This window comes from Rhodnius prolixus, unplaced genomic scaffold (assembly GCF_049639745.1).
Source record: "Rhodnius prolixus isolate KJV_2025 unplaced genomic scaffold, Rpr scaffold_13, whole genome shotgun sequence".
Lineage (NCBI taxonomy): Eukaryota > Metazoa > Arthropoda > Insecta > Hemiptera > Reduviidae > Rhodnius > Rhodnius prolixus.
Genome location: NW_027411583.1, coordinates 11,847,604 through 11,864,129, shown reverse-complemented (window position 1 = coordinate 11,864,129; position 16,526 = coordinate 11,847,604). Strand labels below are relative to the sequence as shown.

The 16,526-nt window shown below is 34.0% G+C and overlaps 1 protein-coding gene across 3 annotated transcripts in view; it reads left to right on the top strand.

Moving 5' to 3' along the window:
• LOC141448148 (uncharacterized) overlaps positions 1-14,569 on the top strand; it is a 195,160-nt gene extending 180,591 nt beyond the window's left edge. For all 3 annotated transcript variants that reach the window (XM_074116270.1, XM_074116271.1, XM_074116272.1), the window contains 2 exons: positions 3,024-3,283; positions 4,209-14,569. In XM_074116270.1, coding sequence (XP_073972371.1) covers positions 3,024-3,283; positions 4,209-4,791 — 843 coding nt within the window. In that variant the 3' untranslated portion in view covers positions 4,792-14,569. The remainder of the gene's footprint in view (positions 1-3,023; positions 3,284-4,208) is intronic.
• Positions 14,570-16,526: the final 1,957 nt, after the last annotated feature.

The window sequence follows — 16,526 nt, the reverse complement described above, 5'->3', positions numbered from 1 at the left end:
CGTTGTCATGGTGATGGAACCGTTTAACGACTCCGGTTCCAGCTCCAGCATTTTCTATTGGCTAGATTCAGTGAACGAAAAAATGGAACGAGTCCGGTTTCAAAAGGATTTAAATCACTCCGGATTTGACTCCACCAATTCCAGTGGATTTAACCAATGAAATTGCTGGTGTTGGGCCGGAGTCGTTAAACGGTTCCATCACCATGACAACGCCGACTGACTCCACCTGCACTCTAGATCATTCTGTGTTTGTATATTATATTTTATTCGAAATTCTTCGTATATTATAAGAGTAATGGACAAAAACAAATTTTTAAAAATTAAAAACATCTTGAGAAAGCGTTATAATGTTTTTTGTTTTCAAATGAAACGAATATTAAACTACAACCCATTTCCAATCGACGAATGTTTGTGAAGTAGGTGATAGAGTGGGAGGGATACAGCAGTAAGTAAACCAGTTAGGTAATACTATTTTTTAGCTCAGTATTACTTTGATCGTCGTAATAACATGTACACGATTTAACTTTCGCCAATGAAGATAAGAGAAAGAGCGTCCAGCCGCTAAGTTAAAGATTAAGCACACAGCATTTTCTATATGTAAAATAAAATATTAAATAATAAGTAAAGTAACTACAGCATTGCTTTTTAATTAACGAGATGGTGCCTGGTGTTTCTTTGCAAGGTTCGCTATATTGGGTACGAAATTATTTTTCCTTCGACTCCCTGTCTTAGATCGACCCCTACTTTTGTTTAGAAATTAACAAAATAATAAAATGAATATTATTTTAGAATCGATATTCTAAAAAAACCTTGGAACTTATTTTATTCTTCAAGCATCAGTATTTAAGCTCGCCAGATTTTGTATTTTGGTGTGGATTCCTCTTACAAGTTGGAATGTGTCAGTGAACTTCTACATAGTAGCCTTAAGTGAGTTTTATTTTAGTGTAAACGACTACAGTATTAATTATTTTCATTTTAATTTGCCTCAATTTTTTGGGGCGGGGCGGAATCACTTTTTTTTAAAATAGGGATTTGAATCAACTCGTTCCACCATCGGACTCGTTCCAGTGGAACGAGTCCGCTCTAATAGCCCATCACTAGTAGATAGGTTCCTATTGAACAGGTTATACCATTCCCCAGGGTGTATCTTTACAGTTTTCTTATCTCTTTTTTTGTTGTTGTTGTGTGAATTAGTAATAATGTTGCAGAGTACATTGTACGGCTTCACCTTTTATTGCGAGTTCAATCAGTTACAGCTTCCATCTTTGTTGTCAAGACTACCTACTCGAGAAGATTCATGTCTCTGAATTTAATGCGTTTTTTTTTGTTTTTTTTTACCAATATTATTATTGGGAACAAGATTAATATTCACGGCACTTCTCTTCGGCTTACCGGAAAGATATAATTTATCAACCTTCATAATTTCATCGGAGCTCCAAAACAAAAGATATCTTCTGAGTCAAAAGTACACACTATTTATTTGAAAGCACCAAAATTCAAATTTGAAAACAGTGTTCCTTTCGTAAGATTGAAAAACTGGGCCAACAGAATTCGAATCCAGGATCTCCTCCGGGGAATCCAATGAATGCTTACCACGAAGATAATCCCTTGCTTGCTAACGTTTTTTTTAAATTTAGGTAATTAGCACTTGCATTATCACTAAGTGATCTTTTTGTTGCCGGAATTCTAATTCACATGGAACTTCCAGCTTGAATGAATTGAATATTACTTGAAGATACCAAAAAAAAAAAAAAAAAATCATTTCATATTTGTGGTACTTGTATTTATGTAAGAAGTATTTTTGAGACAATAGTTCAAAATTATAACCCATCTTCATAAATTACCTACCATCTGATTTTATAAGCAAATCGATTACTATTCGATATCGAATAAAATAAATGCATTTCAAAAACGCATCACTGCGTCTGAAAAAAAAACATAAAACATAAACATAAAAAAAAAAATCGAAACTAATTAATTTCGATTATATCAGAACAACACTTGCTAATGATGGAACGGTTTATAAGTGAAATTTAATAATAATTAAATTGGATAATAGATTATATCCTTGAAAAATAAAATGTTCTCGAATCCAGAAAAATTATTTAGTTTAAATCAAGATTTATCAGATCTTACAAGTCGACTTCAGTGCAATTGTAGAGTATCCCTTCATTGCACAGTGTAGCCAATCGAACTACATACCTTATCTACTCGAATTTTTCTTTACTACTGCACCCTAGCGGTTAATTGATGTATTTACCCTTTAGAATAGACGTTTTTGTTTATGTAGGTCAAAGGTTGACTCATAGGATGCACTAGTAGACAGTAGTGTTTTTTCTATTGGTCCTCCCATTCGATTTTTCCCCATCACATGTTGCTTCAGAAATAGGTTGGTGAAAATGACATTTCATTTAAGAATTTGGATAAATTACTGGCGTAACATTATACACCTAGCTATGTTCTTAAGAAAGATGTACTCACTTAAAAAAGAAATAAATTTAAGTCTATAGCCGATTGGGTACGAGTAAAAAATAACCTAAATAAAATCAATTTGAAAACGGTCAGAATGTTTGTTTTACTATTTTCCCCATGAAATAGAAGGGTTTGGAGGATCATCTGTAAATTTTTTGAATGAAAAATAAAAATTCATGGCAGTGAAGGGTTATATTGTCACGCACATTTTTTTTTTGCGTGACTCTAAGCTGTGGTTTAGTCGACCTAGCTGGACCAATTGATGTCACCATTGGCTCTTGAGCACATCTAATCCCTAGGTCAAAAGCTGGGCAAAGGAAATAAACTTTATAGCCAATTGACAATAATTTCTCTTCCGTTTAAATGTGAAGATTGTTTACAAATTGTGGAAGCTAGTTTATAATGATGGTGATGAAATCATAAAAGAGCGCTTGATTTTCGATTGCTATAGGCGAAATGGGCGCTCACAGCGGCAATCTTTTGAACAAAGAATTAGTTTTTCCAACTTTTGCTCCAAGTGTAATACGCTACTTTGTCTTGTTTTATTCCAGGTGCTGATGATCGCTCGCTACCATCGTCATAGAATAGCCCGAGCCATATTCGAAGTGACTCTGTCTGCGCAAGTGACTATCACTCACCAGAAGAATCCGTTCTTGATGAGTTCCGGCGGAGGGAACAGTGGTGGAAATCGGTGGGCGGGCAGGTCCGCGTCCGCCTCAGTGCTGCAACTGGTTGGCTCCCTAATCATCCTGTACACTCCTTACTATACGCTGATGTTATGGCAAGCTTTAGGGAGAATACCTTCACAAGGGTATGCAGTTCAGTTTTTAATTTTTGCACTCATTATTTAGAATTGATGTTACTGTATCCTATAAACTTTGCACAAATCATGATTTATTATTTCTTTGCAGTTAATATCTTCAAGTTTTTCAGCAATATATTCTTTAAACTTTGTTCGAACAAAGTATAACTTTACTAAATAAAAAAGACGAGTTTTCCGAACTAAATCAACCATTTTTAACCAAAGTTGATCTTCCACTAGCCAATCGGAATATAGCTTTATTTTCTCCCAACCAAAATAAATCAATTTAATCAAAATAGAATCAAGATCAACATTATTGTATCTTCTAAATTTTAAACTTTGTTTTCTAGTCCAAATAAACCTCATTTTAAAACAAACCGTGTTTCATACACTTTACAAATGGGTGGTTAATGGGTGTTCTATAATTGGACTTGATATTCTATAAATGCTTTACCACTTTAATTAGGGGAAGTGGATTAGCAACTTTTTCCAGGATTTAGTTTGGGAGAGTCTTTTCCAGAATATCCAGGAAGGGATAATGGAGTGGAGGGGTGGCTGGCATTAGGATCCCTAAAGCGAACTTCCTCCTCACTTCCTTAACTTCCTTAGAGATCCTGGAGAGTTGTTTCTTCGCCTGGAATTATAGTGAGCGGTGTGAGCTGGCATCAGCAGGGGGACACAATCAATTTTTTTGGGATCACAGTGTGGAATACCCCTTTTTACAAACAAGTCAATGTTTTAAATATTTCTAAACGTTTAGTATTTAATTAACGATACTTATGAGACACCTGAACGAATGTGTTTACAGTTGAACGTATTTTGAGATCCCCAGCCAAAATTTTTGTTTTGTGAGAATCCTTAAACTTGTACTTTTGGCAGAAACTACTGATTTGTTGTTATGAGTTATTTTAATATTTCCCCCCCTCACTTACAGATTGCTGACAGTGGCTTCAAGTCTACTGGCCTGTACGCCGCCATTGAATGGACTGTTGTACGGTCTAAAAAATAAATTACTACGCCGAGCATTTCGACATTATTGGCGCAAGAAGATGACCAAAAGTGAGTTGGATCATGAAATCCAAGCAAGAACGCCAAGCAGACGCCCATCATTGACACCGCAAAGAGTATGGCGGCCAGTGTCTACCGGTGCTTTAGGCGTGCCAAGCAGTTCACCGCACACGCTAAGACATTCGGCCACGTCTACCTCAATACTGGCGGCCAGATCTTCGGGCGGAGTTGGGCACGCTGATGGTGCCAGTATGGCCAGCAGAGGTATTTCACTGGCTGGTACCAGATATAAAGCTGCTTCAGGAAGGCCGAAGATCACGGTGACACGAGCTAGCAGTACTGAAGAGAGAGCGCCTCCTCCGCCGCCGGTCAGAATTAAAGTAAGACTGGGCGGAAGTAGCAGTAGCGTCTCCGGCGATTCAGATGTCACCCAGGAGGACTGGGGCGGTGGCTGGGCCCTCGCCACTTCCTCTACATCACTTCCGGCCAGAACGGCTGATCCTACATGAAATTTTGAATTAGAAAAACTAGTTTAATTTACTTAAAAATAAATTTAAAAAAAACTTAAAATTTTATAATGGAAAGGATCAGGTAACCAGTGCTCCACTTTATACAAATACACTGCAGTATTTTTGTTCTTATTAAGTTATAAACTAGTCGGGTATTCACCCTCACATTAAGATACCTCGAAAGCATACCGCTTTCCGATATGCACGAGGGTCACCATTTAAATAGTATACTTATCTGGAATGAAATGATTTGAAAATGCAACAGATCCTCGGGTTCTTGCGGTGTTCTTTTTCATATTGGCTGACCTGGTGCCCATTCTGTGGACCATCGACCTGTTTTTTTTTTTTTGGAGTTTAACTAATTTTCAGTAAATATTGACAAAAGAGAGAATTTATTGATGATATAGCCTTGAGTATTAGATTGGACTCCACATTGGTTGGCCTGCCTAAAAATCCACATCATTCAACACAGAATGCCTGACAATGACAGTCCTCATCCTTCCCAGTTGCACTGTCCGGAATGAGAACTTTAAAAGGTGAAGTTGTATTTTAGGAGCTTAAGCCATTTCGTTACCAATTTATCCTGAATTCCCAGCGCGCGCCCAGTTTAGAAAGACCCAGTTCTCATCAGGAGCTCCTACACCATCTCATGGAATTTGCTTTTCACCCCCCCTTCTTTTGCCTTTATTGCCTCCCGTTTGCTGCTGTGTGTGATTTTGCTTTGTACAAATATTTGATATTGTTTGATTCTCGCTAGAACATTGGGCGAAATCTGTTTTCCGATGATTTCTTATTGGTCTTAGGAAACCTTCATCTTTTTATTCGCTTAAGCATCGAAGAATCACATCGCACACTTCATTCGCGGCCATCATTGTTTCTGATGGGAAGCCATTCTTTTTCGTGGGACCCGAATCTGGTTCCTTCTTCCAACATTGTTCCTGGTTCTTTGAAACATTAATTTTGTTTATCTTCCCCCACTCTCGATCGCCCAGTGATTTTCGTTCAGTGTATTGCTTGGATTTCTCTTGGATCTGTGTAACTAATCGTACTGAATAAATTTCCGGAAATAGGCCAACTTGTTCCTTTCCTACTTACCGGTCCTGTTATAGGCTGCAGTGCTTGTAACAAATACAACCTTACTCTTCTATCGATACTCTACTTAGTAATACGCAGCTGTGTGACTTTAGTAGAAGTAAGGTTTGTACTTCTTTTCTAAATAGGCTTTAGTTTTCTTTTTTCTAATTGCAATTTTTTTTTTTTATTAACTCAGGAGAAAATTAATTCAAATCATAATAATTCAAAATTGAACTGGATTCGTCAAATGCAGTGGAATACTTTCTAGAAATTGGTAAGCTTTGCTAAGCCCAAGCGCTGATCCCGGAATTACGAAAGTGTATATGTTAGGTCATAATAATGCTTCGTTTTTTTGGTAAAAAACAGTACGTAATGTAAGAATGTTAAACCAATCATCATATCGAAAATGAAGGTGCTGCTTGAAGATGCGTTACGCTACTGGAACCATGTGCGCTCAACAGGATAGGTCATCCCAATAAAATGATTCATTTGTGAATGCCTAGGCTAGCTTATAAACTTGAATGCATCTCTTGGCGAGTAATGATCAGGTTTCACAACATTGAGTTAGTTTCTTTTCCAAATCTGTATCACGCAATACAGCTGATTTATTTTGCCGTTTAAATTCAGGCCCCCGCTCCTCTATAGAAGGACAGGATTCCTCGATAAAAAAAAAAAAGAAGTCGAGAAACCCTAGAGTGGTGCCTCATACAAAAAAAAAAAAAAAAATCTCCCATTTGAATCCTTTTAAAAGCCCCATTTAAATAAACTAAATTCCTACGTTAACTAGAACAAAAAGCTAGCTTCAAAAAAATAATCCACTTATTACAAATTAAGATTTCTTTTCTTTTAAAGGCGTTTTTCTATCTTTTTTTTTTCGAAAGATGAGAAAGGATTAAAGTATTACCGATGGGAAATTCTTTTAAAATCGCTAGTTTGTGTACAAATTATGAATTTATGTCGATGTTTGCGACGATAATCGTCGCCGATAGGTAAGTCATGAAAGCTTTAATCTGCGTATACATAGTATTCAAATTCGATTTTAAATTATTATTTTTTAACAACAAAAATTCGAACATTATTATTTATTGTACAAATATTTGTATAAATAATTATTGGTTTTAAAACTCAAAAACATAGAGGTAGTATTATTTTATCCATACTTAATTATGTTTTTAAGAAAGAGGATTATGGAAATGAAAAAGAAGGAAGAAAATGAAAATTTCCTTTCAACAATAACCCCCCCTTTCTTGTCAAAAAAACAAATCCGAACTATAAAATTAAAATTTTATGACGAAACAAATTTAAATGTAAAAAAAACAAATTAGCGTTAGGGTGGGCTAGGTTACTCAGTGATGTGTGCAAACGTTCTAGTCACATTAAATGTTGTATATGTTAAAATAATGTTTTTTATAGTTTTAAAAATAAATAATGAACGTCAAGAAAAAAAAAAATGTACGTTGAAATATATTTTATATTAAAAATGATTAAATGTAAAAGCTGTTCAATGTTGGTAACTCTGTCTCCTTTTCCTACATTGAGAGGCAAAAAAAATTGGCCACCCTTCAGTATGTGTACTGATTTCCTATCAATTTGTTATAATTGTCTCCACATACTTTTAGAATAAATAGCAGGCAACCTTTAACATAGGAATATTAAAAGTAAATAATATTTGTAACAAGTGGTATTTTTTTTTTCAAAAAAGGAAAAATTATTAAGTAATTTGAAATAGGGTGAGTTCGACGGGATATTGACCTAATAGGATTTTGAATAATTTCCTGAGGGATATTTTCTTATTCACTTCCGCTAGTGAAATCCTTAACTCCTGAAGTGTAACTCCTGCTAATGTTGGACGTCTCTTAATTCGTCTTGGACAACTCATTCCTCCAGATTTAGATCTGGACTACATGCTGGGCCACTCTAAACATAGGATTGAAGCGTTTTCCAGGTAGCGGGCCTCTGGAAAGAATGGTCGTCTATGGGTGCGTTCCACTAAGCGCTCACAACGATCAAAATAAACCTTCAACCGTTAGTTCCACAAGACAACCGCGGCGGTCGTAGTGGCCGTGGCAAAAACGTCACTAATGACGTCATTATTTTTGCTCACACGAAGCACACAACGCCGACCATCTTAAGAGCTGGGTCGAAAGGGGGCGTTCAGAAATTTGGCGCAATTTTTTTAAAAGCAAAGATGGCGGCAGAAAAAATTAGCTCATGCCAAATAATTGAAGGTGTTTCTCGAAAGTCTTAAAAAAAAATAAAGAAAATGAAAAATTACTGATCTCTTTACAAACTAAATCACTGAATAACGATCAATTACACTTTGATAGTTAATAATACGTGGCCTAAATTTTCACTTTTGCATTGCATTCCACTCTTCATCGGAACTAGATGAAGAACTTTCTAAAGCATTATTACGTTGTATTAATAAATATCCTACTGTTGCCACAAAAGACATTTTAATTTTATTTAAACGTAAATTTTATAAATACTCCACAAAAATGAAATATAAAAATTGGATTATATATATATATTTTTAATATAAGTCAACTTTACCAATAATTAATAAAGCTTATTGCTTATAAACGGGGTTAAAATAAAAAAAAAAAAAAAACCTCTTCAAGCTTCTGACTTATTTTCGAGGTCGCCATTTGTAATGTTTACATGAACGGTTAAAACGCGCCCCATAGTCCATTCCACTTCGAGTTTTCGATTGTAACGTTCGCAAGTGAAACTGGCAAAACCGCCGCGTTCGTGAGCGTGATCGTTGTGTTGACGCTTAGTGGAACGGACCCTATGTATCCTACAGCTGTTATAGAGACCCCCCTCTATAAAAATTAATCCAGTTCGAGCTTCCAAATTAATCTTGGTCCAAACCACATCAAAGTGAATTTTAAGGATTAGAGATTAAAATTTACAAAAACAGACGGTGTACCAGTGATGTGTTTGTGTTATTTTTTCCATATTTATTTATTTTGAATTTCCTTATCATTTCTTTAAGCTAACATACGTTTATCAATAATGCTTGCTAAAAATATTTTATTTTTGCAATGACGAATAGTTAAATACATTTTTTTTTTTTTTTAGGGTGGCCGCCACTTTTTTTTGCCTCTCAATGCAGTTGTAATAGAACCTTATCAATGTTATCTTATCAATATTTACATGTCGTCTTTATTGATATATGAGGAAAATATCTTTGACAGGCTGTTAATTTTGTTATTGGTTTACTAGTGTTATATTGTAACTGTTATTAACCTAGCCATCAGGTATGTGTCTTTATTTTTGTACATTCTTACTAAATCTCTCCGTAATAATTATTCGGTCTATTCTTGATTCTTAGCTATTGTAAACCTTTTTCAGTTTTTATTGGCCTGCTTCACCCTTATTCCGTACTTTCATAGACACCCTTAGGAATGGACAAGCCTATATACAGGGTGTTCATTTTAAGACGGCTCAAATGCATTTCATGCTTAAACGGTTGTTCTGAGCGAAAAATGGTAGGGGAAAAATTTGTTGCCCATCACCTCTAGTTTCAGAATTTGTGACTTGATTTTAGATTCCTGCCCACATACGCGGCTGACGCGCGACCAAAAGTGAGAGTTCGCGGTTGACCTCCATTTTCATATACACAGTTTTAAAGAGTATAAAAAGTTATGAAAGAAACCGGAAACCGCAATTCGATATCTTCAAAATTAAAGGTGCTAGGTGCATTTCAAAATCTGGTATTTAATTATCATATTTCAATTTTTTTAACTTGTTATCAAAGAGAAAGAAGTGCACGCGATAGGTCATTTTTATGTATTTTTTCATCCCCTTTCTACTAAAAATATTGCCAAGGCAGTAAAGATAGTATTTTCTTAATATCGGGAAATAAGTCGTTTTCCGAGTGATTTTTCTTAGAAAAATCAATTTTTAAGAGCTTTAGATGATCTCAAGCATACACAAAATGGCTAAAAATTAATTTTACATCTGTTACCAACAAGAAGGTTCAATAATTTTTTGGTAATTTTGGGAGAGTTGCGTTTAATTACCAAAAACATCCTCTCAAACTTGTTTATTATCTTCTTATAAACTCCTCAGATATAGGAGAGCAGTTGATAACCTCCTGGCTAACCTGGCTTGCGAGCCAGAGGAGGCACCTTTGAAGGCACAGTACATGCTGCCCAAGTTGACTAAAGTGCATTATTTGATAAATTAAGGAATAAGTTTGATCCTTTAAAGGAAAGATATTGATTACTTGAATATGTGGCAGGAGGTTTCCAATTTTTTTTAGTAATTAAACGCAACTCTCCCAAAATTACCAAAAAATTATTGAACCTTCTTGTTTGTAACAGATGTAAAATTAATTTTTAGACATTTTGTGTTTGCTTGAGAACATCTAAAGCTCTTTAACATTTGATTTTTCTTAGAAAAATCACTCGGAAAACGACCTATTTCCCGATATTAAGAAAAATACTAGCTTTACTGCCTTGGCAATATTTTTAGTGGAAAAAAGTGCTCTTCTTTCTCTTTGATAACAAGTTAAAAAATTTAAATATGATTAATAAGTACCAGATTTTGAAAATGGCCTAGCACGTTTATTTTTAAAGATATCGAATTGCGGTTTCCGGTTTCTTTCATAACTTTTTATACTCTTTAAAACTGTGTATATGAAAATGGGGGTCAACCGCGAACCTTCACTTTTGGTCGCGCGTCTGCTTCGTATGCGGGCAGGAAACTAAAAATCGAGTCACATATTCTGAAACTAGAGGTGACGGGCAACAAATTTTTCCTCTACCATTTTTTCGCTCAGATTAACCGTCTTAAGCATGAAATGCATTTGAGCCGTCTTAAAATGAACACCCTGTATAAATTGTACCATTTCTAATTTGAACATAAAGCACCAAATTTAAATTTCCATAAAATTGATACATGTTAAGGTTTTTGTAAATTATTGTAACATACATACCAGTTAATGGCCACAAGTCAAAGATATTAGCTACCTCTTGTTTTTTGACATTCCTAAAATGTTTTATAGATCTAATATATTTTAACCAACATTATATTATATTTAATAAGATTTGATGCACTAACAAAATATTTTTGTAGTTAAAATTTAGTTTGTTTTTTTTTTTATTGAATTTTTTCGTTAAACTTACATTAATTGTTTGAAATGCGAGAAAGTTAATTTTAACAAACACAATTTCGACCAAATTTACAGGGTATTAAATTTACAAAATAAATGAACATGATTGACGATGTCATATTTAGTAGAGGAAAAAACTATTTAATGGGACCAGAATTATTTTCAAATTTAATTTATATTGTGAAATTGATGAGATATTGGTTTTCAAATTTTTCAATTAATTCAACAGAATGTAAACTAGGAAGCAAATTAATTAAAATAAGATTTGAAATACACGAAACGTCTTTCTCTTAACTGCAGTTAATGTGGGCTAAATTTATTAATACTAAACAAACAAAAAATCGATTTTGCAATGATTTTTTTTTTCAACTTGGTAATTTTAACAAATTATTGAATAATCACTTTAAATTACGTAAAATTATATAAATGATAGGATCATACATTGCACTGAAATTGCAGTTTAGAGAGAAGCTAAGCCATAACCATAAAAAATGATTCAAATAAAACCTATGGTTACCCATGTACGCCATAAATGGCATAGAGGAAATCGTTGAACGTTCAGGCTTGAAAATGGAAAAAATAACTCGATACTAGCAGCAAATACGTTCTGAAGTCATTTCACTATCTCGACTTAAAACTAATAGCCCGCAATAAAATGTTTCTACAAGAGTAGATGTTTCTACAAGAATGTTTCTACAATGAAGATACAGCATTGGGGGTTAAAAAAATTGAAAACTAAACCCAAAAAAACATATAGTTTACTTCGTGGGTTTTTTTCGGAATTCCGCTTTGCTAAAAAGTTATTTAGCGATTGGTGCGTTTTAAATGGATCACCCTGTTTACTATAATCGATTGCGGTGTCCCCCTCGGGGTACATATCGCGTCATCTTCCCCCCCCCGGCCAGATCAGAGTGTAAGAACTCTGCTTAAAAAGAAGGATTACAATTGTTAAGGCGTGTGCCGTCCTTGCGTGTCCCTCTCACATTTTTCTGTCTCTTTCTCATTTTTAACTTTCTCGCACTGCGCGTTATCTCGCGTTAATCCTTTCCTTTCTTGTCGCCGTTAAATATCTTATCTTTCTACTCTTTTGTAGAAGGGTATCAAACCCTTCCCCTCGACTACACTCTTTCTAGACGGAGTTGTCATATCCGTTTGTTCGTTGAAAAGATATTCTTACAGTAATCATAGGTCAAGAAGTCTTGCATACTGGGTGCATTAAAATGGTGTGATGATTACCTTTATTTGCTGATAAAACACAAATTTATCCTGACTCACCCACAACCATTACATTACACTACATTCTTTGAAATCTTCAATTATTATTATTTTCTACTTTGCGTCAAAAATAATATTTTTTGCAGTCAGAGGACCTCCCCAAAAAGTGTATTTCTGGTGGAAAATTAATATTGAAAACCGTTCACGAATAAAAAAAAAAATTGTAACTTTGATCTTAAATATCTCGACAAATATTAGGGATATCGAAACGGGGTCAACGTCACTTTTCACAGTTTTTTATGTAGTTTTCATAATCATTGTCAAAACCAGTGGTCCTTATGAAACCCCAATCAGGATTTTGGCCGTAACTCCGCCAAAAATGAAGATACAGCATCGGGGGTTAAAAAATTTGAAAACTAGACCGAAAAAAACATATAGTTTACTTTGTGGTTTTTTTTCGGAATTCCGCTTTGCTAAAAAGTTATTAGCGATTGGTGCGTTTTAAATGGATCACCCTGTATATTTTCTTTGCATTGTTTACTATAATCGATTGCGGTGTCCCCCTCGGGGTACATATCGCGTCATCTTCCCCCCCTCCCGGCCAGATCAGGGTGTAAGCCTTACGCGCTTACAACAATCTTATAGAATTTCACCAGGAACTTGGCAATTCATTTTTGTCAAAATTTTTCATAGGGAACAAGGAATCGTCTCTCATGTTTCAAGAAATGTTAACATACAGTGGGTCAAAAATGTATTCATAAGTTTTTTTTACTTTATCTACTGAACAGAAAAATAATTTATTGTATGCAAAATAAGTACAGTCGAACCTCGCTTAACGAGCATAATTCGTTCCAGAACCTTACTCGTTAAGCGAAATACTCGTTAAGCGAAACAATTTTTTTCATTTAAATTAAAATAAAAGGGGATAATTGCTAGATCAGCCACACTTACACCATTTTCTCGTTTCTCAATGATTTTACGTTTCAATTTTAACGTTATTTTAATTCTTTTCGAAACCATTTTGTTAGAGGGATAACAAAATAAACACAATAATATTTAAACACAAATGTCACTATATGGACTTCCCCTATACACCTTACCCTATACTCATTCGGTGAAGTTCGGTTTCGACTGTATCAATGCATTAGATACGTGGAGAATATGAAACGCATATGCGTAAACAGGAATGACTAATCGAAGAATGCGCAGTTTTCGATGAGTCAGCGAAAACTGCGCAGTCTGCGAAATGTCATTAGAAAACTATCGTTATGCTAAACATCGCTCGCTATAAGAATCAATTTGTTTTACTCGTTATGCGAATTACTCGTTAAGAGAGGTGCTCTTTATGCGAGGTTCCACTGTATTTATACACTCAGGGCGGAAAATTCGAAAATTGAAAAGTTTATCCAAGCAAGAGCTTATAACGTAAGTTTTAAAAAAAATCATGGGCAGAAATCACATCTCAAGAGACACTAAACCAGGTGGAGTCTGTGCCAAGGAGGCTTCAGGCAATAACAAATGCAAAGGGATTGCTTACAAAATATTAGGTCTTTAGTTTTGCGTTAATTATAACATTCAGACTGAGTGTATGAATACTTATTTTGCATACAATAAATTATTTTTCTGCTTTTTAATCAATTCTTTATGTTTATATAAGAAATTGAGAGCATTAAATTCATTGTTACTATCTTCGATTTCAGTGCTGAAGAAATAGTCATCCTAGAAACAAAAGTTCTGTAGATAAAGTAAGAAAACTTAGTGTATGAATACTTTTTTTGACCCACTGCAGATCACCGTAAATTTACACTGTTATAATTAGATTTTGTTTAAAAAATATTAACAATGGCTATAAATTTTGTTTTTGTAACCATTTAATAATACTGTGATCTCATATTTCTTTTTATTTTTGTTTTTCATTGTTTTCCCCTTATTTTAGTGTTGTATTTTTATAATATTAAAAATCATCTTCTTAAATATGTATCTTCCAGTTAACAAAGGCTAGTTCTATTATACAGTTTCCAATTGTATCCAACTGATTTGTGATCTCCTTGAACAGAACACGGTCTCTGACAGATTTATGATCAATTATTTGAATTCTGTTCAACTAAATGTCTTCAAGGTTTCTTTGAAGCCCATGTATCCAGCTGTTAGCCCTACTCTTGTCTGCATTTTTTACTTTTTTTAACGCTTTTAATTACTTTAACTCGTCTCAAATTGAGTCTGAAGGCATTTGAGAACAAACCTCACAAATCGTATTATTTACACAAGAAAAGAGTAAACCCTATTGCTTGTCCAAGTAAATAGTTGTTATCTACCTGTATCTGGTTATGACGTAAACAAAATAGTAACCAGCTGATAGATGGACAATCCCATTAAAAGGCACATAAATCTATATTTTTGGCTCTATAAATAAAAGAAATAAAATGTGTTATACTTTACCAAAATTGTACAATGTTAAATAATTGTGTTTTGTAAATATATATCGTAATAAACAATGTTTGTTATAATGAAAAACAAAAATAGAAATATATATTTAAATGTTTATTATATAAAACTTCTCGAGTTATTTATTTAATTGACTCCTTCCATATGTAACTTGCACTTTCTTGCAGGCACAAGAATGTGGTTAGAGAAAGGTGCGCAGTGGGTTAAAATTTTTAGTAATTTGTATGAACGTTTCATCAATTTATTTTAGGTTTCAATGGCGAACTAAAACAATTAACAAGAACAACGAGTCAAAATAAAAACTTGGGCATTTTCTAGAAGAGCGTATAGAACTGGTTGCAAACGAACTAACAGTCAATCGACGCTAAATAGTGCTACTAGTGCAATAAATAATGCAATTAGTTCGGTTTTTCTATACAAAGTATTGTTTTATCAGTGTACATTTCAAAACAGAATTTTTTAATTATTTTTATAGGATTACGCGTTGCGTTCAATTAAATTAATTGGTTTAAAATCAGATTTGTCCAAAAGCGCATACCTAGGCTATCTAGCAAAGTTTTTCCGGACCACAAACTGTAAATAGTTTCATAGTTTACAATATTGCCGCTAGATGGCATAGGCATTGGATAATGTACAATTACTTCGGGGAATATCGAGGTGTGGACATAAATAAAAACAACTTTTTTGCTTTATACCAACGTTTCGGTAACTTTGCTACCTTCTTCAGGGACTGTACAAAAGGAATATTAAAATAATATAGATATAAATTGAAAACCATACAAAATATAAGAAATTTACAAAAAAAAAATTTTTGAAATTGTCTAAAACATATAAGGATTCATGGAAAAGCGAGTTTATATAGAGGTAAGGGAGGGGTGAAAAACAATAGGGCTGGAAAAAACTAAGGTATTTAGTGAGTCATTCGTTAAGTAACTTTTTGAAGAATGATATTGTAGAAATTTGAAAGATTATTCGTGTCTGTCCTAAAGTTGATAGATTTTTGTTGTTGTTCAATGTGGATCATTTCTAATATGTTCCTCTTGTTTCTGTTGGTGTTAGTTGCAAGTATGGAACTGTTGTGAAAGTCAAATTCTTGTTGTAAGTCTAGATGGTGTTTAGTGAGAGCAGATAAGGTATCATTAGGTTTTTTTTAGATTAGCAGTCGTGTTGGTACAGCCTCTTGTTCAGATATTGTGATGTTTGTCCAACGTATGTGGAATCACAATTTTTGCAATCAATTTTATAAATTACATCTGAACTTAACAATTTTGGTGTAGGGTTTTTTAGTTTTGTTGTTAATAAGGTAAGTAAGGTGTACATACAAAAATCCATTAACTTTAGGACAGACACGAGAACAACCTTTCTAATTCCTACAAAACATTCTTCAAACAGTAATTACTCACCACATACCTTAGGTTTTTCCAGCCCTATTGTTTTCACACCTTCATTACCACTGTATAAACTCGCTTTTCCGTGAATCCTCAACAGTTATGATGATATAAATCAAAATTAAACTACGATAACTGTTTTACAATTTAAGTCAATTCAAATATTTATTTATTTAATTTATGTTTGTAGACAATTTCAAAAAAATTTTGTTTTGTAAATTTCTTGTATTTTTGGGGTTTTCAATGTTATATCTATATTAGTATAATATTCCTTTGGTACAAACCCTGAAGAGATGGTAGTAAAATTACCGAAACGTACCAACTGTATAGCAATACAGCAACAAAATTTGTTTCTATTCCCCGATATTCCCCAAAATCATCAATCAACAAACGGTCGAAAAATAACCAAAACCATCATTGGTTTAAAAGGTGTCCAAAAGCGCATACCTAGGCTATCTAGCGGAGTTTTTCCGGACCATAAACTGTAAATA